This window comes from Prenolepis imparis, unplaced genomic scaffold, assembly GCF_030444845.1.
Source record: "Prenolepis imparis isolate NDT839.2.m4 unplaced genomic scaffold, iyPreImpa1.0 SCAF_24, whole genome shotgun sequence".
NCBI lineage: Eukaryota > Metazoa > Arthropoda > Insecta > Hymenoptera > Formicidae > Prenolepis > Prenolepis imparis.
This window is the reverse complement of record NW_028141182.1, coordinates 439,450-466,414: the sequence shown is the minus strand read 5'-3', so window position 1 is coordinate 466,414 and position 26,965 is coordinate 439,450. Positions and strand designations below refer to the sequence as shown.

Genomic DNA, 26,965 nt, shown 5'->3' with positions numbered 1-26,965 from the left:
AGACAAACTATCTTTATCTAAATTATCATTATTAATATTAAAAGACTCTTCTGAGGAAAAAGAAACACTAGACGGAGCTCTATTTTTACTATTTTTCTTTCTCCAAGCCTTAACTCTCGGTATCCAAACCCCCCCCCCCCCCGACAAAGCCGAAGACGACGAGAACGAAGAAGGAATATACAATGCCTGTGCCGACGAAGGCGGAGAGGACATACTAGCAGCTACTCCCGCATAAGAAGCACCACGAAAATCACCCAAACGCTTCCCATCCAAATGGGAACCATTAATAAGGAGAAACTCCTCCAAGGAATTAGAGGGCACCTCAGACCGAGAAAAACCCTTCACAATATCCCTCGCATCCGATAATGTAATATTCCTATATGCTGATATCATACGAATTTCCCTCTGCAGACTTAATTCCGGACACTCACGATAATTCGCCGGATGGCTTCCCTTACAATTTACACACAAAGGTTCCCTGCGAGGACAAACAGTCCCCTCCTCATGTCTCTCATCATCACACAACACACAACGAGATTTCCCCTTACACGTCGCACTCACATGTCCAAATCTAAAACAAGAATAACATTGAGATACTCTAGAAACATATGGATAGATCGGATAAGAAACGTGAAAAAGTGTTATGTATTTAGGAAGACGCTGACCTTCAAAAGTTATTGCCATTGTCAACGTAGGACTAAGTTCAGCTTTCTTGCCAACGTCAATATTAGACTTATCATTATTATTCTTATCACTATTAACATCTTTACTTACAAGTGAATTTCTTCTAAAAAATCTCTTAACAGCTACTATTTTAAAAGGACTTTCTGAGCCCTGTATAACATCCTCCTCTGTCAAATCAAAAGGAATGTCCCTTATAATACCCTTACGAGAGATATAAAAAAGAGGAATAAAGGTAACAAGATCTTTATCCTTTAAACACTGATTTTCAATTAACTTATTAGCCGCCTCCCTATCCTTAAAAAAAACAGCAACCTTCGAAAATCCAATTCTTTTAACCTCCAAAATACTCTCTTTCATAATATTAAAGATCACTTTTCCTACAAAAATTGGATGCAAAAGAGATCTAGGATTAGAAATCCTTTGAATGTGAACACTAAATGGTCCCTGATTATTGATCGAATATCGACCCAAATAGCACCGTACGTCTTATGGACGTCCGTTTTACGTCCATTTTACCACCATACGTCCATGGACATAATAAGGTCGTCCAAGGTACATCCATACAAGGATATATATTGGCTATATAAACGGCCGTCCAATAGATATCCAATGGACGTCCATTTGAGATTCCTTTTATATAATTGTTAAGAGTATATACTGTACATCCAGTGGACGTCTTTACATGGACTTATTTTGGACTTATCCTTATTCCATTTTTTTGTCATCAAAAAGAGTTTTGTAAGGCATATAGCGTTATTTTTCCGTCACGTAAGCTATAGCCTTATTTTTCCGTCATCATATGTTTATAAGATTTTATAATCATGCATAGCAATCTTTTTTTATGGCGCCATACATGCGTGATACCACACGCTTGGGCCATGGTATCACGCATGTATCACGCGATAAAGAAAAGACTGCTATACACAAGTCTTGCGCGGATTGGTCGAGCGCGATCACGTGACCAGATTTGGCGGGCTCGTGCAGCGATAAGCAGCGCACGACCGGCACACAAACCAGCCTTACTCGTGTAACTCGTGTACCGGCGACTCTCCTGGAAAGTCTCACGACACACGTGTTATTAAATCAGCCCATTTCTGGGCTACTCATCAGTGGTCTCAACTACACACGGAACGGAGAATTAACAATGTAAGTATATATATAGTTTTATATGTATTTATAGTATATAATTTTAGCCGATTGTTTTCATAACCTAAGAAGTTAGTATTTCATTTATATGATGATACATTTTTTTATCAGGCGAGAATAGAATATATGTATAAAGCATCATATTTATTTATATTTACTTATGGCAATTATAATTTCTTTTAAAAATAAAATGTATCAATATTTGTTATGGAAATGTGGTTCTACTTCGATATTGAGAATCTGCTCGAAATATAATGTTCATAAAAGATATATACATTTTACTACATCTTTAAAATTAATTTATATTTTTAGATGATATTTTTAATAAAATAAACTAACTTTTTAATGAACTAACAATATCCCATACATAATACATATTTCAGATTTTTACATATTGTATGTACTATGTTAATCATGAGTGCTTTCCAGCAACGACATAGTACGACACAGAGTATCATTCTATCTTTGTCGTTCACTGGTATTGAAAGAAAATAGAATGATACTGTGTCGCATTGTGTCATTGCTGGAAAGCACCCCATGTATTTGACTTAGCGCATTGACTCCAAAATATAAAATATGCTTAATAAACTCATTCTTATTTTATATTTTCTTTAGAATAAATGCTTTTAAATCCTATAAATTAAAACATTTTTTATTTTATATAGCTCTGGAAGACTCATTGCTTTGGAAAACCCATTGGTGAAGGTTACGCAACACCACACTGATACAGTAGTTATTCTACTTCAAGATTGCGTTGCCTTTAGGAAACTCTTGGAAAATAAGTGAGTATGCCTAAAATTGCAACCAAATATTATAGGCGAGCAAAAGCTAATACAGATTCTACGATAAATTCAGTTGAATCTGATCAAGCTTTTGCTCAATATTTAAATAATAATGATTTGATAAATAATGATATGAATATTAATGAACAATTAAATTGCATTGATTTGCATAATAATTTTGATAATATTGAATTTGATAATAATATATTAGAAAGTTTAAAGAGTTCGGATAGTGATACATCCAATATGATTTTATTAAAGATTTTAATGAAAGCACCTTGAATAATGAATTATTTAATGAATCAATTAATAATTATCATGAAAATTCCAATAATACAGCCAATAAATGTTCTCTACGATCACAACTTGCTACTTGGGCTTTGAAAAATAAAATTACTCATGTTGCACTTAACGAATTATTAGCTATAATATTTTAAAATCAAAACATGATGAATTACCTTCGGATGCTCGCGTATTAATGAAAACTCCTAGAAAAACTACATTGAAAATTGTTGAACCAGGACATTATCATTTTGGTTTAAATAATTGTATTCAAAAACTATGTTCATTTATATCTTTAAATAATTTGCAACAAATAGAAGTTTACATAAATATTGATGGTTTACCACTTTTTAAAAGTTCGAATCAATAGTTATGGCCGATATTATGTAGTTTAATCGAAAATCGTAATAAAGTAGGTATTGTAGGTATATATCACGGGGAAAGAAAGCCGGACGATGCGAATGAATTTTTAAAAGATTTTATCGCCGAAGTTATCGATTTATCATCGCACGGTATTATAATAGATAAAGAGAACGAAAAATTTAATTATTCTTTTAAAATTAAAGGATTTATTTGCGATACACCTGCTAAGGCGTTTATTAAATTTACGAAAGGTCATACCGGTTGTTCGAGAACGCGCGTCGTGAAGATAGGAAGCGCTGGATAGATAAGTCACCGTTTTTTGTATATAAAGACTTTTAATTAATTGACATACACTAATTAACAAAACTGAACACGCACAATATTAATACAAAACTTGAATACTTTTCAGAGCGATAAATCAAAGAGAAAACGTAATAATGGTAAGCGGAGGTCGTCAACGAATTTGCGGTTTTAACAATAAGCGGAGATGCGATATGCGGTTTGACTGCGATATACTGAGATAAGACCCTTAGAATTTTATCGGCGCTCCCTTTATTGTCTCGGTGCAGGAGCCCGTCACGTCACCACGCGCCAATCAATTTTCAACAAATTTAAAGTTGTTGAGGTGACGCAAGGGCGTCTGGCGCCATTGGCTGCCTCGCGATCCGCGCTGAGTAGGCACGGGCCTGACATGCGCGAGGCAATCGATTGTTCCATCGATTGGCCCTCGGAAATCACGTAATCGTTTTGCGCATGTGTTTCGCGACGTTGGTAGTTGTAACTTAGTGCGGTAACCGTTGCGTATTTGTTATTTGTTGTTGACATTTTAATTGCCTCAATAATTTATTACCTACGTATTCCTAGCTAGGTGAACTTTTTTCTTCTATTTATTTGACCGCGAAATATTATAACAGTTATAAAGTTAAATATAATAACGAAATATTATAACAGATATAAAATTAAAGCGAATAGATTATTGCAATCTTGAACACCGGTTATTATTCATGTACAAAATGTGTTATAGAAGGGGATTATATTAACAATAGAGTTTGTTTTTCGAATTTAAATAAATTCCGTGATAGAAAATTTCGATTTTAGATCAAAATTTCAAGAAGAACATCACATAAATTCCAAAACTTCTGATCTTGAATTAATCGAACATTTAGATATGATTAGTGATTTTCCTGTCGAGCCGATGCACTTAATTGATCTAGGCGTTACAAAAACTTTAGTGAGTATGTGGTGTTTTGGTAAACCACCAATAAAATTATCTCATGCACAAATTACACAAATTTCTGATTTATTAATAAATCAAATTAAAAATATTCCGTTAGAATTTAATCGTAAACCGAAATCATTAGAAGAAAGTAGAAGGTGGAAGGCTACAGAATTTAGACAATTTTTATTGTACACAGGTCCTGTTGTATTAAAATCTGTACTTAATCGTGATAATTATCTCAATTTTATGTCTTTAAATGTAGCTGTCACTATTTTATCATCTCATCCTCGTCATGTTAGATATTTAGATTACGCTAATTCTCTTTTTAATTATTTTATAAAAACTTATATAATTTTGTATGGCAAAGATAATTGTTCAATTAATATTCATAATTTATTACATTTATGCAATGATGTAAAAAAATTCGGAATTTTACAAAAATATGGTGCCTATCCCTTTGAAAATTATATGCAAAAGATAAAAGGATACATTAGTAAAAAAGATAAAGTATTACAACAAATAGTAAATCGTATATATGAAGAAAATCTTGCGGAATTAGATGAAGAAAATAAATTAACTTCGAAACCCAAATTATTAAATAAGCATAATAACGGACCTTTAGATCAATTTTTATATACTAGTCAATGGGAAAAAATAGTGTTTCCTAATTTTACTTTAAAAATAAAAGAACCTGATAATTGTTGTAGTTTAAATAATGGTGATATTATTTTAGTTAAAAATATTGCTAGTAATAATGAAAACACTGTAATAATTGGAAATAAATATAAATTAACAAAAGATTTTTATAATGAGCCATGCAAGTCTTCTGATTTAGGTATATATTTAGTAGAAAATGTTGTTAACGATCTTCAAAGTTGGAACATAAATGAAATATCGCATAAATGTATAAGATTACATTTTAAATATAAATTTGTTGTTTTTCCCTTGCTTCATTCGCTCTAATTAAATTTTATAGATTTAATAATTTTATTTTTATATATTAAAAATTTTTAATTTAGAATTTTTTAAATAATGTTGATTATATTTTGCAATTAAAATTAATAAAAATATAGATTAATCATTCTTTTTTTAAATCTTAAATTTATTGACTTGTTAGTATTTAAGAAAATTATGAATAATGTTTCAAAGAATATTATTATAATATAAAAGTATTCTGAGAATATATCTAAAAATTAAATATAAATTCTATATATATATCTTAAAAGTAAATAAATTAAATAAATTTTATAAGACAAAAAATCGAGTTTCCTTATGTTCGTTAGCGGTTTGATTCCGAATACTAATAATATTTAAAATTATTTTTTTGAAGTTGCATACACAAATGGTTAATAATTTGTAGGAATGGCGAAGACATGGACAATCGTAATCTTCATAGAAGAAGATACTGTGGAGGTAGTACCATCTAATTGGATATTAGATAACAAATGTTACTGGCCGTCACTTATTACATCTGAGAAGTTGACGACCGCAATAAAAAATCATAATTCACCAGACGTTTCATTGCCCTTATATCCCATCAGGATCGTACGAAATGGAACTTTCGGTAAATATACTACTTATATAATATACTACTTTACGTTTTGATGTATCCAATTGACGAAAAATCTATTTATTGCATTGTCGTAATGTTATACTTATTTTGTTCTAGCCAATTATTCCGTAGCACAAGATAAATGCCGCAAGGCGGAATATTCCTCAGACATAAACTCTGACAGGTCACTTAGAAGTAAAAGAAAAGTGACGAAAAAAAATTTCGGTTCTTCATTTGAGGAGAACAATTCGTCATCAGACGATAATAACAATTTGCCGACTAAACTGCCAACTCCTCCACGTTTAACGAATGGTTCGTATGCATTTATTTATTTGTGTGTGCTACATTATAAAAATTTTGTACCATCTTATAAATCAAAGACAGTAGTATCTGGCGCTATGCATTTTTACTTTTTAAAATCTTTTTATATTAAACTAACTAATTTTTTTAAATTAAGTCTATTTTTTAAAGTGTTTTTTAAAATTAGGTAATTATTTAATATTTTTATTAAATTTTTAAAAAAGCAAGTTATACATAAATGCTTGTATTATCATATTATATATGCGAATTATCTTGCATATGTATCAATTATTTGAGAGCATGTACTAATACAGATAGGGTTCATTATTATTAATCTAATTTAATAAATTATTACTATTATATAAAATAACTCGTATAATACAATAACACATTCATTTATCTATAACTTAGTTTGTTGGACAATTGTTTTGAAAAAATATGAAATTACCTGAGAAATAAAAGCGAGCTATATTATTTATTTAAAGTTTAAATAATAATATACTATGAAAAAGAATGTTATATATAATCCCCCTAAAAATTTATCTTTAAAAAAAATTAAGTTTTTAGGAATAAAATAGAATAGAGTAGCGAACAATTTATAAATTCAAAAAAACACATTCAATCGTTTAGTCCTTAATCGTCTTTTCTTCCAGACACTAATACTTTTATAAAAACAAAGTTAAAAAAAAGAGTGATGAAGCTACTAATGACTTTGATATATTACAAAATGAGAAATTTCGAAGGAACTTATCACCTTCTAAGGGTAAATTGTTTTTCGTAATATAGAATTATTAATCACAACTTTTTACAAAATATAAAAGCTTATAACGTATTTTTCTGTAGATTTTGTAGATAATAACGAATCATTGAATGGCAACGATCCATTCATGACAGAATGTAAATGTTGCCCAGTACATTTGAAACACAATTGTGGTATGTATATGTTACTGGCAATCGTCGAATTTGTCCATTGCCCAAATGTTTTAACCAACACGATGTGAGTAAGCTTAAATGTCCACAACGGATTCTGAATATTTATTTCAGCCACTGGGCGTTAAAAAACACTCACAACGCATCGTGACCGAAATAAATACCCAGAACGCGTTGTGGACATTTAAACTTACATCGCGTCGTGGTTAAAAAATTCAGGCAATGGGCAAATTCGGCGATTGCGAGTAACATATTTAATGTACAGTTCTTTTCGATAAACTTATTATCAATCTTATTATATAAAATTATGAATTTATTATCGTAATTACATGTTCGATAATTGATTAGATATATAGGTATATATACTCTTTTTTCAGAAAATTATTTTAAAGAAATCATTCGACAACAAAATATGCTGAAAGCAAGTATGTGGCAGTATAATGATACTTTGCACGAATTAACCACATCTATAAATCGTCTGCTTACAAATGATAAGGTGACTCAGCAAGGAGTGCAAGAAGCAACTTTATTCTTTACCATTTTTAACTTTCCATTACAAAACGAAGAAGATCTAATATGTGTCGAAGAACATTTGAATGATGAGAAAAATTTTAATACTGCGGTAATTTTTTAATTTTTAAAATGTCTGTTATTCTCGAATATATTACATTTTTACATTGCAGTGTTATAATATGTACTTTATTAATTAATGAAATTTTAGTCAATATATTATTTTTGTTTTGAATTTTACAGATAGATGAACTTTCAAAAATTGGTGGAAGTTCTGTATATAATTTTACACAACGAACTTTGCAAATGTTAATTACAAATGACCTTGCAGCAACCTACAGTTGGTTGGGAAGGCGGTCCAAGAAAACATTTAACAAATTAAAATTGGCGCATTTAATAATTGGTAAATAATTTTTTAGATTATCTTTTGCTTAACGCGCTTTTATTAAAATCATTCTCTCTTCGTAGATTATCAAATCACTTGTAATTGACTTCTTTTAATCGGTCTTTGGTTTTTAATATAATAAATGGTCCCTCTTAGAGAGTTAATATTATAAATATATATATATATTAAATGAATTATGGGAAGGAGGAGAGCGGAGGGGGAAGGAGGAGAGCGGAGGAAGAGAGAAGAAAGTAAGCGCGGGCAGGAAGAAGAGAGAAGGGAAGAGAGACGAGGTCATGGAGGTCGAGGAGGAAGGAGGAGAGAGAACATCGGACGAGGGTGAGAGGGAGGTGGTGAGAGGGAGGAAGGTGAAAGGGGAAGGGAAATTGAGGAAAGGGAGTGAAGGGGGGAATGAGAGGAGTAAAACAGAAAGGGATAGTAGGGAGAAGGAAAGAGGCGGGAGGGAGAAAAGGAGAGAAGTAAGCGTAGAGAGAGGGACGGGGGGTAATACGGAGGGAAATAGGAGGGACTGGTGGTGGAAGTTGATGGAGGAGGATGAAGTTAGGGGAAAGGATAAGGGGGGGAAAGAGTTAAGGAGGGAGAGAAAAAGGAAGGGGTAGGGGGAGGGAAGAGGGTGGAAAGGAGGATAGGATAGGGAGGAAGTGGGAAGGGATAGCGTTAGAAAGAAGGAAGAGATTAGAGGGAGGGGAAAGGGAAAGAGAGGAGAGGGAGAGGAAGGAGGAAATAGAGAGGAGAAGAAGTAGGGAAAAGAATATAATTTGGAGAGGGATAGAGGGGGAAGATGAGGAAGAAAGAAGAATGATGATGGAATGGTTGATGGCATGGGCAGTAGGAAAGGAGGTGAAGGTGAGGGAAGTTAGAGAGAGAACGGGGGAAAGGGGGAAGAAAGTGCTGATAGTGGAATTAGAAGAAGAGAAGGATAGGGAAAAGTTGTTAAAGAGAAGGTGGGATTTTAGGAGAAGGTGGGGAGTCGGCATAGAAGAGGATTTGACGATGGAGGAGAGGAGAGTAAGGTGGAAATTGTTAGAATGGGCGAAAGAGGAAGAAAGGAAAGGGAAGGCGGTAAGGGTATGGAATAGGAAGATAGAAATAGACGGGGAGAAATGGGGGTGGGATAGCGAGGGAGGAGAGTGGATCAAAAGATAAAGATAGGGAGGTGATAAGGTGAGAGGCGGGGGAGGTAGGAGGGTTAGAATAGGGCAGGAGGGGGGAGGAGGATAAAGAGGAAGGGGAGAGGAGGAAGAGGGGAGAGGGGAAAGGGTGTGGGAGGTCAGGTTAGATTATTGTGAGGTCTCCAATTGGCCAGGTTAGGGGACGGAAAAATTGTGTAAAAGGGTGAGGGAGAGAGGAGCGGAGGGAGGATAAAGAGGAAGTGGAGTAGAGGAAGAGGGGAAAAGGGTGTGGGAGGTCAGGTTAGATTATTGTGAGGTCTCTAAGTGGCCAGGTTAGGGGATTGAGAAAATTGTGTAAAAAGGGTGAGGGAGAGAGGAAAGGAGGAGAGGAGAAGGAGGAGGAAACAGAGGCCCGGGAGACAGGAAGGAAGGAAGGAAGGATGACAGGAGAGGAGAAGGGAGAAGAAGAGGAGTGTGGATGTATGATGTATATTGAGGAAAGAGAATTGTATAAAGAAAGGGAGAAGATAGATGGGTGGATGTAAGGGGTTTGGCGGTCCCCTGAAAACGCCCCGCAATCCTTGAGGGGCAGCGGAATAAATATTCATTCATTCATTCATTCATTCATTATTAAATGAATTATACTTTGTATATATATATTTTTAATTATATTTTTAAAAATGTGCATTTTTTCAATCTTTATAGATAGATATAATTTTATTGTCCCCCTTAGGGTTTCAATTTACATACATTGTATACAATCTCCTTCAGCTCCATTACACAGAATAATAAAAAAAATAACATGAAAATAAAAAACAAGAGTATAAAATCATAAGAATCGGCAAACAATTGCCGATACAATAAATACAAAAAATAATACAAAAGAAAATTCCCTCCTCTCGCCGCTAACCTACCTCTCCACACACACACACACACACACACACGCCTATCCCCCTTCCTACCTCTCTTCTTAACCTAACAACTTAACCTTGCAACCGCGTACGAGTGGTGAGGATGGCCACAGCTACGACCAGCAAGGAGCCAGCCAAACAACCGCCAAGCCCGTCTACAGAGGAGAAGACGGCCGAAGGGGTCCCGACAGACCAGATCCGGGACCAGGGAAAGAGGTCAGCCGCTGCAGACTTCTTTTGAGGACGCGCAGGCGCAAGGAGCTCTCGACGACGCAGAGTGGGGGCTCACGGCTATATAGGGAGAGCCGAGAGAGGATTCGAGGCTCTTGCTCTCGCGACCACCGACGCGGAAAGACGCATGAGTCAAGTCGTGCAATTCAACAAAGAATATTTTATTTTATTTGTGCGTGTAATTTTATTTTGTTTTGGATGTGAAGGGAGAGTATTATTTTATGTTAATTTTAAATAAATATTTTATATAATTATAATATAAAATCGAGTGCTCGTTCATTTATCCATAAACGAAATCCTGTGCGTGGTGACGTCTTCGATGAATCCTGGACAGGTCCTGACGTATAGACTGGAAGCTGCCACATCCTGGTGGATCCTGAAACAATAATTAATACAATTAATTATTAACAAAGTGTGTGACGCGAGTGTTGCGTCATTGCATATAACGAACAAAGGTGACAGTTGGATGACGTCATCTTGTGCCTTTGTCTCTGACAAAGGAAGCTACGCAGTAGCCGCGAGCAGTGAAGCAGTAAGGGTGCTCATCTGTGGAAGGGGTTTTCATCCTGGGGATCCAAAGGTCTTGTCTGTAGACAAGGTAAACTAAGTAGCAGTGGTGATCATCTGGAGAAGGGGTTCTCATCCTGGGGATCCAGATCGGAATTCACCTTTCTCTCTAGATTCCTCCACCTCTTTCAAGTTCTTTCCCCTATCGTTGAAAAAGTCTCTTCTCTCCTCTTCCCATTCCGATAATCCGCTACCTTTTTTCGCTCTGATCTTTATTTCCTCCCAACATTTCCTCGCCAACAACCCTCCCCTTCATCCTTCCAACCTTCCCTCATATCCCCATGCCCTTCTACCCATCCTTGCCCTCATCTTTTCCCTTTGCAGCTCTTCCCTTATCATATACCCCGGAGTCCCCCACTCCACTCCCATTACCCATCTTAGATATCTCTCCTGAATCCTTTCTATTCCTTCTCTCTCTCCCCATCCCCACACCTCCACCCCATATCCCATCACCGCCCATACTAACGCATCAAATAACCATACTCTTTTCCCCCAATCCGCTCCAAATCGTCTCTTCCCTATTCCCCATACTTGCCCCAGTATAGCTGCCCCTTTCGCTACTCTTTCCCTTACCTGCTTATCCTGCCTTCCATTTCTCTGTACTATATATCCCAGATATTTATATTCCTTGACTTCTTCTATTTCCATCCCCTTCCATCTCCAACTGACCTTCTTGAACCTCCCTCCCCCCGTCCTACACCTCATTATCTTCGATTTCTTCGTGTTTAATTCCAATCCCTTTCCCTCTAAATATCTTCCCAACCTCTCCAGCATGCACCTCATCCCTCCCTCCTCCTCTGCCATTACCACAACATCGTCTGCATACGCCAATGTGTAGACTTTGTCCCCTCCCAACTTCACCCATCCCCATAACCCCCTCCTCATCTCATCCTCCAAGTCCGCCATCAATAAAAAAGAGTAACGGACTCAAGGGACATCCCTGTCTCACTCCTCTTCCTGTCCAAAACCTCTCCCCTGTTTCCTCCCCTATTTTTACTCTGAAGCTTACCTCTCCCAACACATCCTCGCTCCTTTTTACCAAGCCCTCTCTCTCCCCTCTCTCCCTCATTGCCGCTAATAATACTGACCTATCCACCGAATCGAACGCGGCCTTCAGGTCCACGAAGAATAATACCAACATCCCCCCCTTTCTACTAATTCGCTTATTTATCAGGTAATTTAACACATATACATTATCCATCGTTCCCATTCCCCTCCTAAAGCCCGCCTGATTCGGCGGAATCAGCCCCTTCCCTTCTATGTCTATCCTTAACCTCTCTGCTAACACCGCCGTATATACCTTGTACAACGACGGTGTCAGCGTAACTCCTCTAAAGTCCGAAACTTCTTTTCCTTCTCCCTTCTTCAAAATTGGCACCACCAATCCCTCACACCATTCCCCTATCCATCCCTCCCCCTTCCAAATCCTACTACAAATCTCCCATACCCACTCCTCCCATACTCATTTTCTCCCCTCCGTATTTCCATACCTCCCCCGGTATCCCATCAATACCCACTGCCTTTTTCTCCTTTATTTTATTTATCGCCTTTCTTACTTCCTCCCTACTTAGTGCGACCTCCTCATCCCCCCTTTGTCCCCCATGCATCCCCCTCATCACCCTTGTGTCTACTGCTCCTAGTAAATCCCTAAAATAATTATCCCACATACTCCTCTTTATTCCTTCTCCCGTCTCCTTTCTCCCTCCCTTCCTTTCCCTTCTCACTATCTCCCACACCTGACCCTCCGTTTTCGCCTCCTTGGCCTTTTTTATCCACTCCTCGTTCTCTTCCTCTTTTTTCCTCCTGCACAGTTTCCCATACCCTCTTTTCATCTCTTTATAATCCATCCCCTCTCCTCCTTCCCTTCTCCATTTTCTCAACTCCTTTCTTACCTTTCTTTTCTCCTCTCTACACTCCCCGTCAAACCACCCTCTCCCTTTCCCTTTGTTCCCCCCTCCGACCTTGTTACCCTTCTTCATTATCGTTACCAGTTTTTCCTTCATCCTCATCCAATCCTCCTCTAATCCGCTCTTCTCTCTTTGCACCTCCCCCAATTCTTCCCTGAATTCCTTTCTCCCCTCCTCAGATCAGTTCCACCTTTTCATACCCTTTTCTCTCTTTTTGCTTCTATTAACTCCTTCCCCTCTGATACCTATTGTCACCGGCATATGATCCGAGTCCACTCTTACCCCCACCCTCAGATACCCAACCCTTTCTCTTACTTCCTTGTTTCCTATTATATAATCAATCACTGAATTCCCATTTGGCCCCATATACGTCCAATCACCCTCTTCATCTCCTTCCATCCCTCCGTTGAAAATTTCCCATCCCATCTCCTCTAGTTTACTCATCACCATCCTTCCATCCGCATTTACTTTCTTGTCCTTTGACTTCCTCCCTTCCTCTACCCAACTTATCTCCTCCTCCCAAATCCGACCCCCCAAACTCCCTGTCCTCGCGTTGAAGTCTCCACCAATTATTGTCCTTGTATTTCCTCCTTCCTCCTCCATCCATTCTTCCATCCCCTTCAATTTTTCCACTATATCCCCATTTATATAAACTCCCACCATCCTCCATCTCTCCTTCCCCAATAAGATCGTCTTTTCCATCCTACCCTCCCTTTCTTCTCCCGATTTATTTTCTACAGTTATCCCCTTCTTAACTCCCACCACAATTCCTCCCATAACCCTCCCCTTCTTATTTCTTCTCTTAGCAAATTGAACCTCCCAAATAAATCCCTTCGGTAACCTCCCTTTTATCTTCTCCCACCCCTTTATATCCACCCAAGTTTATATTAAAAAGACGATATCCTTTTCCCCTATCATTTCCCAAAACTCCGTGTCCTTATTATTTAATCCCGCCACGTTCCAGAACATCACCCTCCACCCTTCTTCCTTTTTTCTACTATTTCTATTTAACCCTGTATCCCTCTTACTCCCTCCCCCTTTATCTTCTTCATCCCTTTCTCTCCCCTCTCTTCCTCCTACATCCCTTCCCCCTGTAACCGCTTTCCCTTTTTTTCCTCGCTCCCTATCTCCTCCTCCATCCTCTCACCCTTCTCTCCGCCTCTACCTGCCCTCCCCAAATCTTTCACCGTTCCCCCCTCCGACACAAGAACTTCTCTCCCTTCGTCCCACCTCCACCATTTTCCCCCTATCCAAACTTTCCCATATTTCACCCATGTCCTCCTCCCTTCTTTTTCCTCCCTTCTCGCTATCTCTCTTAGTCTCCACATCATTTTCCTCTCCCTCCATGTGAGATCGTCCTCTGTTCTTTCCTCCCTCCCTTTTAACCTCCTTTTCTTCTCCATTATCTCTCTCTTCATGTCTATACTCTCCAACCTCACCATCGCTACACTATATCCATCCTTATTTTTACCTCCTACCCTCCTCACATTCTCTATTCTCTCTTCCACTCCCAATTCTCTGAATAACTTTTTCACCTCCTCCTGTAACTCCCCCTGCCCTTTCTTGATCCCCTTTATTACTATATTCCTTCTCCTCTCCTCCCTCTCCTTCCTCTCCAGATTCCATTCCAATGCGCTCAGTTTCCCCATTAACTCCCCTATTCCCTCCCTCCTTCCCTCTCCGTTTTCCGCCCCCGCGCTCTCCCCCTCCCCCTTACTTAAAATCCTCTCTGATTCCGACCTTTCCATTCTTTTCTCCATCTCTTTCAGCCTCTTTTCCAATTCTATCCTTTCACTCTCCCATCTTCTCTCCTTCTCGCTTAGTTCCTCCTTTAGCTCCTTTAGTTCCCTCCTTATCTCCACTTGTCCTCTACTGCTTTCTTTAATCTCCTCTTTAATTTCATCCTTCATTCCCCTCATCCCCTCTAATAATTCATTTAATATTTCGTTTTTTAATTCCCTATTCATCTCCCTAATATAATCTGTCCACCCTTCCGGTCCCTCCCTCTTTTCCTCTTCCGGTCCCTCCCTCTTTTTCTCTTCCGGTGATCTTACTATTCTTCTACTTCTCCCGAATAACCTTTTCCTCTCCCCTTCCCTTTCTACCACTTTTCCTATTTCTTCCTCATCCCTTTCATCCCTTTTTCTTTTTAACATCTCTTCATTGCATCCTACACTCCCCTTTCTATCAATCGTCGAACTTTCCTTAATTCCTGTTTTCTCGTCCATATTCCCTTCTTCGTGCTCTATACTCTATGCTTATCTGTTCCTTATGCTGCCTATCACAATTTCCCTGCTCTCGTTCCGTACGCTAGCTCCCTCTCTTTATCCCCACGGTATTCACTTCCCTAGCCCCCCTTCCACTCCCTCCGCCACCCTCTTCTACCTACCAATCTGCTGACTCACCCAGCTGTCACTTTTCCCTGCTCTCTCTCACTCTCTTACTGCATTCTTACACTCTCTCTCCTTGCACTCGTTCCATACCTATCCTCCTTGCATCTCTCTCACCCTTATTCCACACTTATTCCACTCTTAACACTCTTTTTCTTTTCTAATTTACCTCTCTCACTTTCACCTCAACTGTCACCGTTAACACCGGAAACGGAAGTCCTTTCCATCTTTATATTTAACTTAAAAATATCAGGCATTTTATTGTTATGTAACTTGTTTAATAATTTTTATTTAATTTATTTAATAATTAAATTTAAATTAATTATAATTAATTATAAAAAAATTATGTTGAGGGATGAAAATGTTGGTATAATTATATATAACAAAGAATCGCGAGGAATATATGTAAAATATAAAATAAAATATAGAATAAAATATAAAATATAATAAGTAGTAATACTATGAGAGTTCTAACCCAGGGGCAATGAGGGGGGGTGAGGGGCGAGGGGAACCCAGGGCGCGGGGAATGACGTCACGCGGGGAGGGGGAGGCGTCCGCGGGGAGGGGGAAGCGTCCGCGATTTTGGTACCGGGTCCGCGAGGGGTCCGCGGGGAGGGGGAGGCGTCCGCGGGGAGGGGGAAGCGTCCGCGATTTTGGTACCGGGTCCGCGAGGGGTCCGCGGGGAGGGGGAGACGTCCGCGAGGTTAGGGTCCGCGAGGGGTCCGCGGGGAGGGGGAGGCGTCCGCGAGGGTATGGTCCGCGAGGGGTCCGCGGGGAGGGGGAGGTGTCCGCGAGGTTAGGGTCCGCGAGGGGTCCGCGGGGAGGGGGAGGCGTCCGCGAGGTTAGGGTCTGCGAGGGGTCCGCGGGGAGAGAGGAATCCGTGAAAGACCGCATGAAGCTTTATGGGTGAGGGGTCTGCGGGGAGAGAGGAACGCGAAGGAGAGCGCGAGTCGCACGCGAGAGAGATGACGCAAGCGAGGCGTATATGCAAGAGCGAGAGAGATAGCGCGAGATGACGAGAGGTAGCGAGATGACGCGAAGGAGAGCGCGAGAGCTGATGCAGCGAAGGAGAGCGCGAGGTGCACGCGAGAGAGATATTACAAGAGCGAGAGAGAGATGTTGCGAGACGATGCGGCGATGGAGAGCGCGAGAGCTGATGCAGCGAAGGAGAGCGCGAGAGGCGGACGCGAGAGAGAATTTTTTAAATATTTTTTTAAATTAATATTTTTAGGATGAGGAAGGGGTGAGGACCTATTCTAAAATAAATACATTTTTTTTAAATATTTAAAGTAATTTTTATTATATAACTATGTGTGTGTGTATTTTACAAAATGTTTGTGTGTATGTGTGTATGTGTGTGTGTGTGTGTGTGTATATTTTACAAAATGTTTGTGTGTGTGTATGTGTGAATTTAAAATATAATAATATAATATAAAAATATAATAATATAATATGAATATATAAGAAAAAATACAAATAATAAGATAAACAATATAAAATGTAAAATATAAAATGTAAAATATAATACAATAATTATAATATATAAAAATATAAAATATATAAAGCAGCGCGATGGTGGCTGCGAGGTGGTGTCGGCGGTGGCTGTGAGGCGAGGTGGATGCGGTTTCTACATAACAAAAAAAAAAAGTTTTTTTTATTAATTTAATAATTTTTAAATTTTAGAGTAAATTAACATGAATAAAAACTGATACTTACAATGCATACACACCGGACACATGTTGCATAACATTATTTGGTGCAACGGACCACCACAATCGCAACACCATTTTTTTAACATTACACCGTACATATTTGTTAAATGTTCACGTACTGCGTGAATAGATGTAAACAATTCCGCTATTCTTACGAAACAATGTGTACACAGTTTGAGATCATGTCCAGGGGTATAATAATAATATATAGCACACATCTTTATAGTTTCATTCACTGTTAAAATTTCTGATGTGCTTAATACTTGCTGGGATGTTTCAGCGAAGTCTTCACTACATTCACTATTATAGTCTGAATCTATGAAGGGTTCTACATCTAACCCTTCATCTAATCCTTCCATATCACTATTATCAGATTCTTCCGCAATATCTATCATCTCCACCTCATTGTCAATGTTGTCGATTATAATTACATCTTCATCATCACTATCAATCATAATAACTTCTCTCTCCATTTTGTCACTTCTAATCTTTACACCTCAAATATCATAAACTTTATGATGAACATCGCGAAGACAGATCCGTTCTCGGTAGAAACAGTAGGGGGTGTATGACATAATAGCTTGAACGCTTACTCGGCACATAAGATAAGAAAACAGATGGTCCGAGACAAAGATTCCATGATGAGAATAAGCATATGAATAATATTTAAAATTGAAACCACCTTCGAACGTCAATAGAACCATGTTCGAACCACCTTCGAACCACTTTCGAACCATGTTCAAACATCGATCGAACGTCAATCAACCACGTTCGTACCTCGATCAACCACGTTCAAACATCGATCGAACGTCAATCAACCACGTTCGTACCTCGATCAACCACGTTCAAACATCGATCGAACGTCAATCAACCACTTTCGAACCACGTTCGTACCTCGATCAACCACGTTCGAACATCAATCGAACGTCAATCAACCACTTTCGAACCTCGATCAACCACGTTCGAACATCGATTGAACGTTAATCAACCACGTTCGAACATCGATCGAACCACCTTCGAACCTCGATCAACCACGTTCGAACATCGATCGAACGTCAATCAACCACTTTCGAACCACGTTCGTACCTCGATCAACCACGTTCGAACATCAATCGAACATCAATCAACCACTTTCGAACCACGTTCGTACCTCGATCAACCACGTTCGAACATCGATTGAACGTTAATCAACCACTTTCGAACCACTTTCGAACCACCTTCGAACCTCGATCAACCACGTTCGAACATCGATCGAACCACCTTCGAACCTCGATCAACCACGTTCGAACATCGATCGAACGTCAATCAACCACTTTCGAACCTCAATCGACTATATTTAAAAAAAAATTATAACATAAGAATGCTGTCACATGATGAAATTAATACGAGCACGTGTGGACATATAATACTTGTATGCGTATGAGGAAAATGAGCGAACAAAGATAATATTATTTCAATATTAATTTATTCAATAAAAGGGTGTGGCGAATCATTGTGATGATTTGACCACCAATTAAATATTTTAAATACATTTTCTAAAGCACAATTTTTTACATGTTTATCGCAACGTAGGCTATAGGTAGTATCTAAGTTGTTTAATGCAGGAATATCTTCATAGTTTGCATCCAAGGTCTCAATAATGAAACCGTTTCTCGCATCATCCATTATATTGGTCAACCATTCTCGCTTTTCATGACCTTTTACGTACACAAGAGAGGATGTCTCTTCTTCTTCTTGTATCATACCAGCGATAGCTGTTGTAATCAAACGCTGAGCCATGCAGTATGGAACGCTTCCATCTTCCCATTGCAATCCATGATGATTTCGAGTCAACCATGAAGCTTGACGCCTCTCCGATTTTATGAGCACACCCCATGGTACGGGGCATGCGAAAAAATAATGTGAAACAACGAATCCTCTTCTCAGAATCGCCGCTTCCTTCACGATAAATCGTTTATTGAGAATAAATCCTTGCAGATCCACAAACGTCGGTACAACCATTTTGTTGCAAGAATGTTGGACGACTGATGCAGATTGTTAAAAATCTCAATCATTTATATTACATCGGAGGAGGGGATAATTGCTGATTATGTAATTTTACGAACTACGTTGGACAAAGGACAATATTCGACAACACGATCATGCAAGATGAGACAATATGCTGTAGTATTTGCCGGTACATCTTCCTTACATTCAAACTCTATTCTCACGTCCACGGTAGAATTTTTGACAGAATCATTTTGTCGCGAACAATCAATAACTGCGAGAGGACCGCAATGTAGAAATTTCGCGATAGTTAGTACATTCTCAATATCACACCCGTAATAAGATTTGCGAAAACGAGAGTACATATCAAACAAGAGTGCGAATCTATTTTTTTCAAAATCTAAATTTAAATCATCATAGGGATAAGATTCAGAGTTTAGATACAGCTTTACGTTGGCTAATTTACAATGATCGAATACAGTAACATCTTTTGTCATAATATTTTTTCTACCAGTCTGCAGTGCAAAGATCACATATCGCGGCTTTTCCAGCTGAGAAGCAGTTTTCACAGTCCATGAATGCTTGGTTGTACTATGTAGCAGAGGAAATTCGTATAGATCCCAAGCGCGAAAACTCATGTTTAAGAATTGCCCGCTTTCCAATGCTCGTAGCAAGGACAGTTTATTAACCTCATTCAATAGTACATGAGGCATACGCCATTGTATCTTGAATAATTCAATAGCAGCTTCAGCAGGTCCATACAAACAATTGTTGTCGTTGCGCGAACGTATCAAAATTAATTCATGGCGAGCATTAATCACAACACGTTTATAATCTTCGCAAAATCCCAATAGCATGTTGAGCGGCACGCAAAAGTTGAACATACAAATTTCATTACATGACCCATTATGTGTCATATCCCATCCAGCATTCTTCAAGATTTTACTTCTCTCGGTTGTTAAAGAAACATAATTTTTCATCGTTGAAGTTATTCCAACGTTTCTGTTGCGATCAATCTCCACACCATTGAGTTCATATCGAATTTCATCAAACATGAACGCAACACAATTATTTGTTAATATCATCGTTTCATTTGCATCTATTTTAGATGTTATCAACTTTCCCTCGACATACAAAAAGCTTTCGCACGGCAACGTGTACAAATCCTGGTGGTGTATAGGTATCCGTATCTCGTCGCTATGTCCAAGCGATGTGTTAGCATATGGATTGTATGTATGTGTCTCAACCTTGACGATACGATCATCAAAGACTGGTTCACCACCAATATTCAAAATATCAATCATCTTTTCGTACGATGAATCCCAATGATTTTAAAAATTCGCGATTCAATGCGCTGAGTTTCTTTTTAGTGTAACGAGATCTCTGATTATTGTCGCTCACTGCCGCAGTTGCTCTCGCAAAAGTATTGTCCCTCGTAATGTCCCTCGTAAAATTATTATCTCTCACGTGCTCCGTATCATTTAGCACGAGCATCACACGCTAATTTTGTCGACGCCGTACGTGCAATCTTACAGTAACTTCCTCTCCTCGAAAATCCAACAATCGTCCTTCTTGATCAACAATGCGTATCGTTAGATCAGTAATGCTCCGTACGACGATCGGGAGATAAATGATCTGTGCAGGCGTTTCCGATATCTTATATCCTGGCGGCACGCTCGGTGAAAATTCATGTATCGTGTGTACGCGCTTGTCATTACTGTACGCACCAGTGGTGACGCTACATTCTATACGGATAATATTCACGCTAATAATATTTATAGGTAAATCCGAATCATACCATTTGTGAGGTTGCAATATACGATTCGATGAGAATCCCAACAACGATCCTATATTGTGTGGTTTATTAAAGTTTATTCTATAGATGCATTTGATTTCGCTCTTTAGAGTATTATGATTGGCGCGAAGCGCTATTGCATCTTCATTCTGCTCTTTATTGGAAGGATATTGTGAAATTGCACGTCTCAGATACTCATCTATAGCATGTATTTCGTATGATCCTTCGGGTATTGTAATTTCCTTGTCATCGTTATCAAAGTAAAATTTATTATTCTTAGAATTTACATTCGGAATCGTATGATAAGTTTCAAAATCTGTTAAACCGAGCTCATAATCACCATTCGATAAATCTATAGCTGGAAAGTAGCTTACAGCGAGAACGCTACTTTTGCCAGTCAACGTTAGTGTTAGCGACATGTTGTCAAACTGAATCGTGATGATGGATTGACAGGTTTTATATCAACCGTTTGAAGAAATCGTAAACACAATTGTCCACAATTATTCTGATTATAATTTTGATAGGATGTGTGATTGTATTCTATTTTCGTAACATTTAAATATTGCACCAACTCTTTGGGTGGTCGTAGATTACCAAAACTATCGAAATATATTGATCGATTTCCCCTCTTTACATATGCTACCCAATGGGTACCGGAACCATCAACGTCATCCAAATTTACAATACCGCTCTCATTTTGTCGCACACCGTTTATTGGTAAATTATTGCGCATGAAAACACCTCTAAAGAATGGTATACGCATACGTCTTGCCAGTTGTTCTAATTGTACATTAGTTGTTACACCCACAGGCATTTTTAGCGTTTTTTTTTTGACGTTTTTTTTTTTTCTTAGTTGAGAATCCCTGTCCACGCTTGTATGGAGCGAGATAAACCCCACGACCTTCCATAGCGCGATTATGACGTTGCATTTCTTCAAGCTGACGTTGCGCAGCCTTGCTATCATTCACAGCCTTTGCGACTCCCGCTGCTCCACCGGCCAACGAACCGAGAACACCCAACAATGGTAAAATTGGCAAGATACCACCACGCTTCGCCACAGACAGTATTCGTTTCTTCTTCTTTTTCAAAGATTTTTTCGTCTTCATCCCCATACCGAATTTTGTCTTTGCTTTCATAGCTGCCCAAACAGTCGTAGCGGCTGCTCTTTCACCAAGAGTCGAATCTCTCGCAGTAATACGTTTTCGCGCTTTCGCAGCGAGTATATTATCAGCAACGTGTCGTTCTCTGAGGGCGTTGCTTTGAGAATATGCAATGTCGTGCTCGCGACACGCGGCATCCAATGGATTAATACCTCGATCACCTCTAGCCAATCGCTTTTCCAAATGAGTCCCCGGACCGCAAAACTGATAGCCGGGGATATGCAATTCGATCGGAAGTGCGTTTATCGCGCGATTAAAGAGACCACTACCTATTTTCGTTGACATTCGCTGCAATCCTTTATCATCGGCGCTGGACCGTCGATGTGCGTTTGCTGCCACGGTCGATTGTAATGTTTGAAACATCGACGACAGGTCTGAATCTCTGGATCCGCCTTTATGTGTTCCGGAAGCTTGTCCCACACGTAGTGGATGTGATTTTCATATCGCAATAAAAATGCTTTTGGTACAAATTGCAGCTGTTCGGCGCTTAAACCGTGAATATCGGAAGCACTTGTTAGCAGAACAAACATTTTTTCAATACTGAGTGATTCATGGTTCCGCACAGCTATAAATAGGCTCTCCATGACTCATTCATTCATTCGAGAGAAAACATGCGGTTCGTTCAGCAATCGACGATAATCAAAGTTACAAATTTCGACGATAAAACACGGTTGATGTCGGATAAAGAAATACGCAGACATCGAAACATACTACCGAATACTATAAGCGGAATCATTTGCGGTCCTTCGAATTGTGGTAAAACTAACGCGTTGATTAGTTTGATTGAAAGCCCGCACGGCGTTTGCTTCGAGAACGTGTACGTATACTCGAAATCGCTTCAACAACCGAAATATCGATATTTGGAAAATTTGCTATCACCGATAGAAGAAATTGGTTATTTTACATTCTCTAATAATAGTGATGTCATTCCACCGAGTGATGCGCTTCCGAATTCCATTTTTATCTTTGATGACGTGGCATGTGACAAGCAAGATACGATAAGAGAGTACTTTGCAATGGGGCGACACTCGAGCGTCGACTGTTTCTATCTTTGTCAAACGTATGCCAAGATACCCAAGCATCTTGTACGTGACAATGCAAACTTATTAATTTTATTTAAACAAGATGGGACAAACTTGAAACATGTGTACAACGATCACGTAAATACAGATATGTCATACAATAATTTTCGCACATTTTGTCAGAAATGTTGGCAACATAAATATGGATTTGCAGCGATTGACAAGGACAGTCCGCTGACTAATGGACGATACAGAAAAGGATTTAATGAATTTGCAATACCACAAAGCACTTAGTCGCTTTCGATGCCTTGATTGAGCAACGTCTAAATTGTAACATTATGAATAACGATCGTGAAAAGATTGTGTTAGAGATTGCGAAAACGAGCGATTCAATCCGTAAAAAATATCGTTTCTTGAAAACTGGTAAAATGGAGGAGGACGATGCATTGGAGAGGCATTTTAAACCAATCTCTGAACCTCTGAAACAGCTTGTTGAAAATACAGTTGGTGTTGAGTCTGGTGAAGAAAAGATTGAACCATTGAGTATGCTCGGAGAGAAAAAAGAGCTTAAAACAAAGCGATCAAATATATCATTGAGCGGTATAACTTCTACTCCAAAGCGAATCAAAAGCAGGCGAATGCAACAATTATTGGATGCAACTACTTCTACTCCGATACTAGATGTACAGCCAAGGCAATTATTGCATGATAAGACATCTATCGAGGAAATTTTCGAGACTTCACCTCAATCGCTTGTGACATCAATTCAACATTCATTACAAACATCCGATGGTCAAAATTCATTGCGAAATCACCTTGGTCCACTTGCTCAAAAATATGTGGCAGCTATATTGAGTCAAGATAAAAATTCCAAGATGGATTACGTATACGGTGTTAAATTTATCGACAAAGGAATGACGCTCGGTAATAAAAATTTCGATGTGGATAAAAATGATAATATAATTATCGATGGGTCAAAATACGTTGGATACAGCAGGTCTTTACGAGTTGGTTTTCAAGAGAATTCCCGACGATGAAATATATACTGCGAATGACTTGCAAAACTATAAAAGTATATTAATAAGAACAAATGCTCACAGACGAAATGGTAATGTGAATCAGCCTGTATTAGGTAACAAGGGATACAAATATAAATATATAATCGCACCATTATTCTCTGATAAAAAATCTGGAAAAGGTATACCACATGCTATGATCTTAAACAATAATAAGATTGATTACGTGCATTGGAATGATCCCAACGAGTTGGTAGATCGTTTGCGATTGCTCGAAGCTTCACGTCAAGCCGGCAACAACGCCCACAGCAATGAAATATTATCGATTATCGAGGAACTTTACGAAGCTCGTATTATTATAAAATAAGTTATACATCCACGATACGAGTCAGTCTGTCAATATTAGTGGTATCGAAATGTCGATTAATAAATTTGGATTATCACTTGGAACGTCGAATAATAATTCATATTATCAATGGGATGGATTACTAAGAAATTACGTGCGCGATAATACTCTGTGTCTAACAGCCTCCGGCTATGACGCAAGGTCGCGCAAGATACGGCGTGTAGCGCAACCAGAAGATGATAATGATGCAGCCAACAAACGATATGTCGAAGCGAGTGTCAAGCTTTTGAGAGATCAACAGAAAGAAATTGAGAAAAAAATAATCAGGCTTGAAAGGAATATGCAGGCGTTATTATTAACGCTGGATAAAATGGCTGTAACGCAGACTACATCAAAAGATACATAAAGAACTGTACGTGAAAATTATATCACATTATTATAAATATGCCTCGATCAAACATCTCTGAAAAGCAGCTACTCGTGGAGGAATTGCACGCTCCAGCGAGAAGAAATTTTCCGCGTAGACGTGTCATAGTACATGGATACGACGACCTGTGGCAAGCTGACGTGGTCGAGATGCGTCCTTATGCAAGAGTCAACAAAGGATACAATTACATACTCACCGTCATCGATGTGTTGAGCAAGTATGCATGGGCCCTGCCGCTCAAGAATAAGAGCGGACGCGAAACAGCTGACGCTATCGCTGAGATAATTCGAGATAGCAAGAGATGTCCGAGAAACATGCAAACCGATAGAGGAAAAGAATTTTACAATGCAAATGTGCAGAAACTCGTAAAAAAACACATCAATCATTACTCGACGTATTCTGTTATGAAAGCCTCAGTAGTGGAACGATTTAATCGTACTTTAAAGAACAATATGTGGAAAATGTTTACACTTAATGGTAATTACAAGTGGATCGACGCGCTATCCCGACTCGTTGCAGAGTACAATGCGCGAAAACATCGCACTATCGGTATGAAACCTATCGATGTTACTCCGGAGATTGCCAAAAAACTTTTAAATACGGTATACAGTAACATAAAAATTGCTGCTCCAGCAAGATTCAAAGTAGGCTGTCAGGTACGCGTGAGTAAATTCAAGACCGTCTTCGAAAAAGGTTTTACACCAAATTGGACTACTGAAATATTTAAAATTATCAAAGTGCAGAAAACTAATCCTGCGACATATATACTTGAAGATTTGCGCGGAAATTCCGTCGCCGGAGGATTCTACGAGTATGAGCTACATCATGTTGCAAATCCCGATGTATATCTCGTGGAAAAGGTTTTGCGGAAAAAAGGCGATGATGTTTATGTGAAATGGTTGGGACTGGATAAATCTCACAACTCATGGATTCATAAAAATAATTTATTATAAACATTTATTTAAAATATTTGTACACTATTTATTTTACAATATATTTATCTAATAATTTTATAAATACAAATATACATATAATATACATATTTATATAAAATATACATATACAAAATATACAAAATATACATATTTTACAACAAATATTATTTACAAAGGTATTTTATAATGTCCCCATGGTAATGTATCAGTGGTTTCAGGTATGATATACCGCTTGTCATCGTGAGGACTTAGAGCAATTTTCGTCTCGCGAATGGTGTATACTTCATGCAATTTCGATCTTATACATGACTGACTACGAGCCATTTCAATCTCTTCATTCAAACACCGCGTGTAATCATCAAACGTTATCGTTCTCGCGACAACGTTACTCTTGACACCTTTTACTTTTTTGGTATCTTTCTTACCATCCACTCGTAATGCATACATTTTTGCTCTAAGCCCTACAAATTCGGTCATTATCGTACCGTTATTTTCATCTTTCATTAAACCTGGCACTTTTTTATTCACGAGCGGTATACCATACACATTGTCAGCAGCGTAATCGCTCGTATCAAATTTGCTTACGTCGCGCTTTATATTCTTATACACATCTTCACATTCGATGTGGTATATTAGGCTGTCTGTGTCTGTGTACATTACCCTGCATCTGTCGCGATATAGCGGTGACATGTACTCGTGATGAAATTCGTATAAACATGTTTTGGAGATGTCGAGTATGCACATGCCAACATAGATTGGTTTGTAAAATTTTACTTCGAGTTTACGTAATTCTACAGCGATTAGATTTTCTGAAAAGATGCTTCTACTGTGGAAATTTGGTTTCGCAATCATTGCCTCTGCACCGTATCTTCCTTCCCAATGTGTAATAAGTTTTACATCAACCCGATTACGCACATTTTCCATCGTTTTGCCGAATACTGCGTTATTCATCAATTTATATAAATTTTTTTCAAAATCATTTTTCGCGTGTGTTCTAAATTGCGTGTTAAGTTCGATATAATTTCGAAGCCATGGAGATTGCGCGAATTGTAATATGCGATGTATTTTTGCAACGCGAAGGCTGTGACGCGTACATTGCTGCAGGTTGCGGTAGTGTATCACATATCGCTTCTTGTTGTATAGCGTTGCGAGAAGCTTATCTTCCCGCTTGCCTGGTGGTTTGTCGCGTGTCGGGCAAAACGGTAGGTCAGTGTGCGCATCGTGAAGACATTGTGGATATTCTAAATCTACTTCAAGGATGTAACCTGTATGCG

The 26,965-nt window shown here is 38.5% G+C and overlaps 1 protein-coding gene across 1 annotated transcript in view; it reads left to right on the top strand.

Moving 5' to 3' along the window:
* Window positions 1-26,965, top strand: part of LOC145946861 (uncharacterized) — a 37,981-nt gene that overhangs the window by 1,423 nt on the left and 9,593 nt on the right. The window contains exons 2-6 of the mRNA XM_083056612.1: window positions 5,837-6,040; window positions 6,146-6,340; window positions 7,172-7,261; window positions 7,636-7,880; window positions 8,012-8,171. Coding sequence (XP_082912738.1) covers window positions 5,839-6,040; window positions 6,146-6,340; window positions 7,172-7,261; window positions 7,636-7,880; window positions 8,012-8,171 — 892 coding nt within the window. The 5' untranslated portion in view covers window positions 5,837-5,838. The remainder of the gene's footprint in view (window positions 1-5,836; window positions 6,041-6,145; window positions 6,341-7,171; window positions 7,262-7,635; window positions 7,881-8,011; window positions 8,172-26,965) is intronic.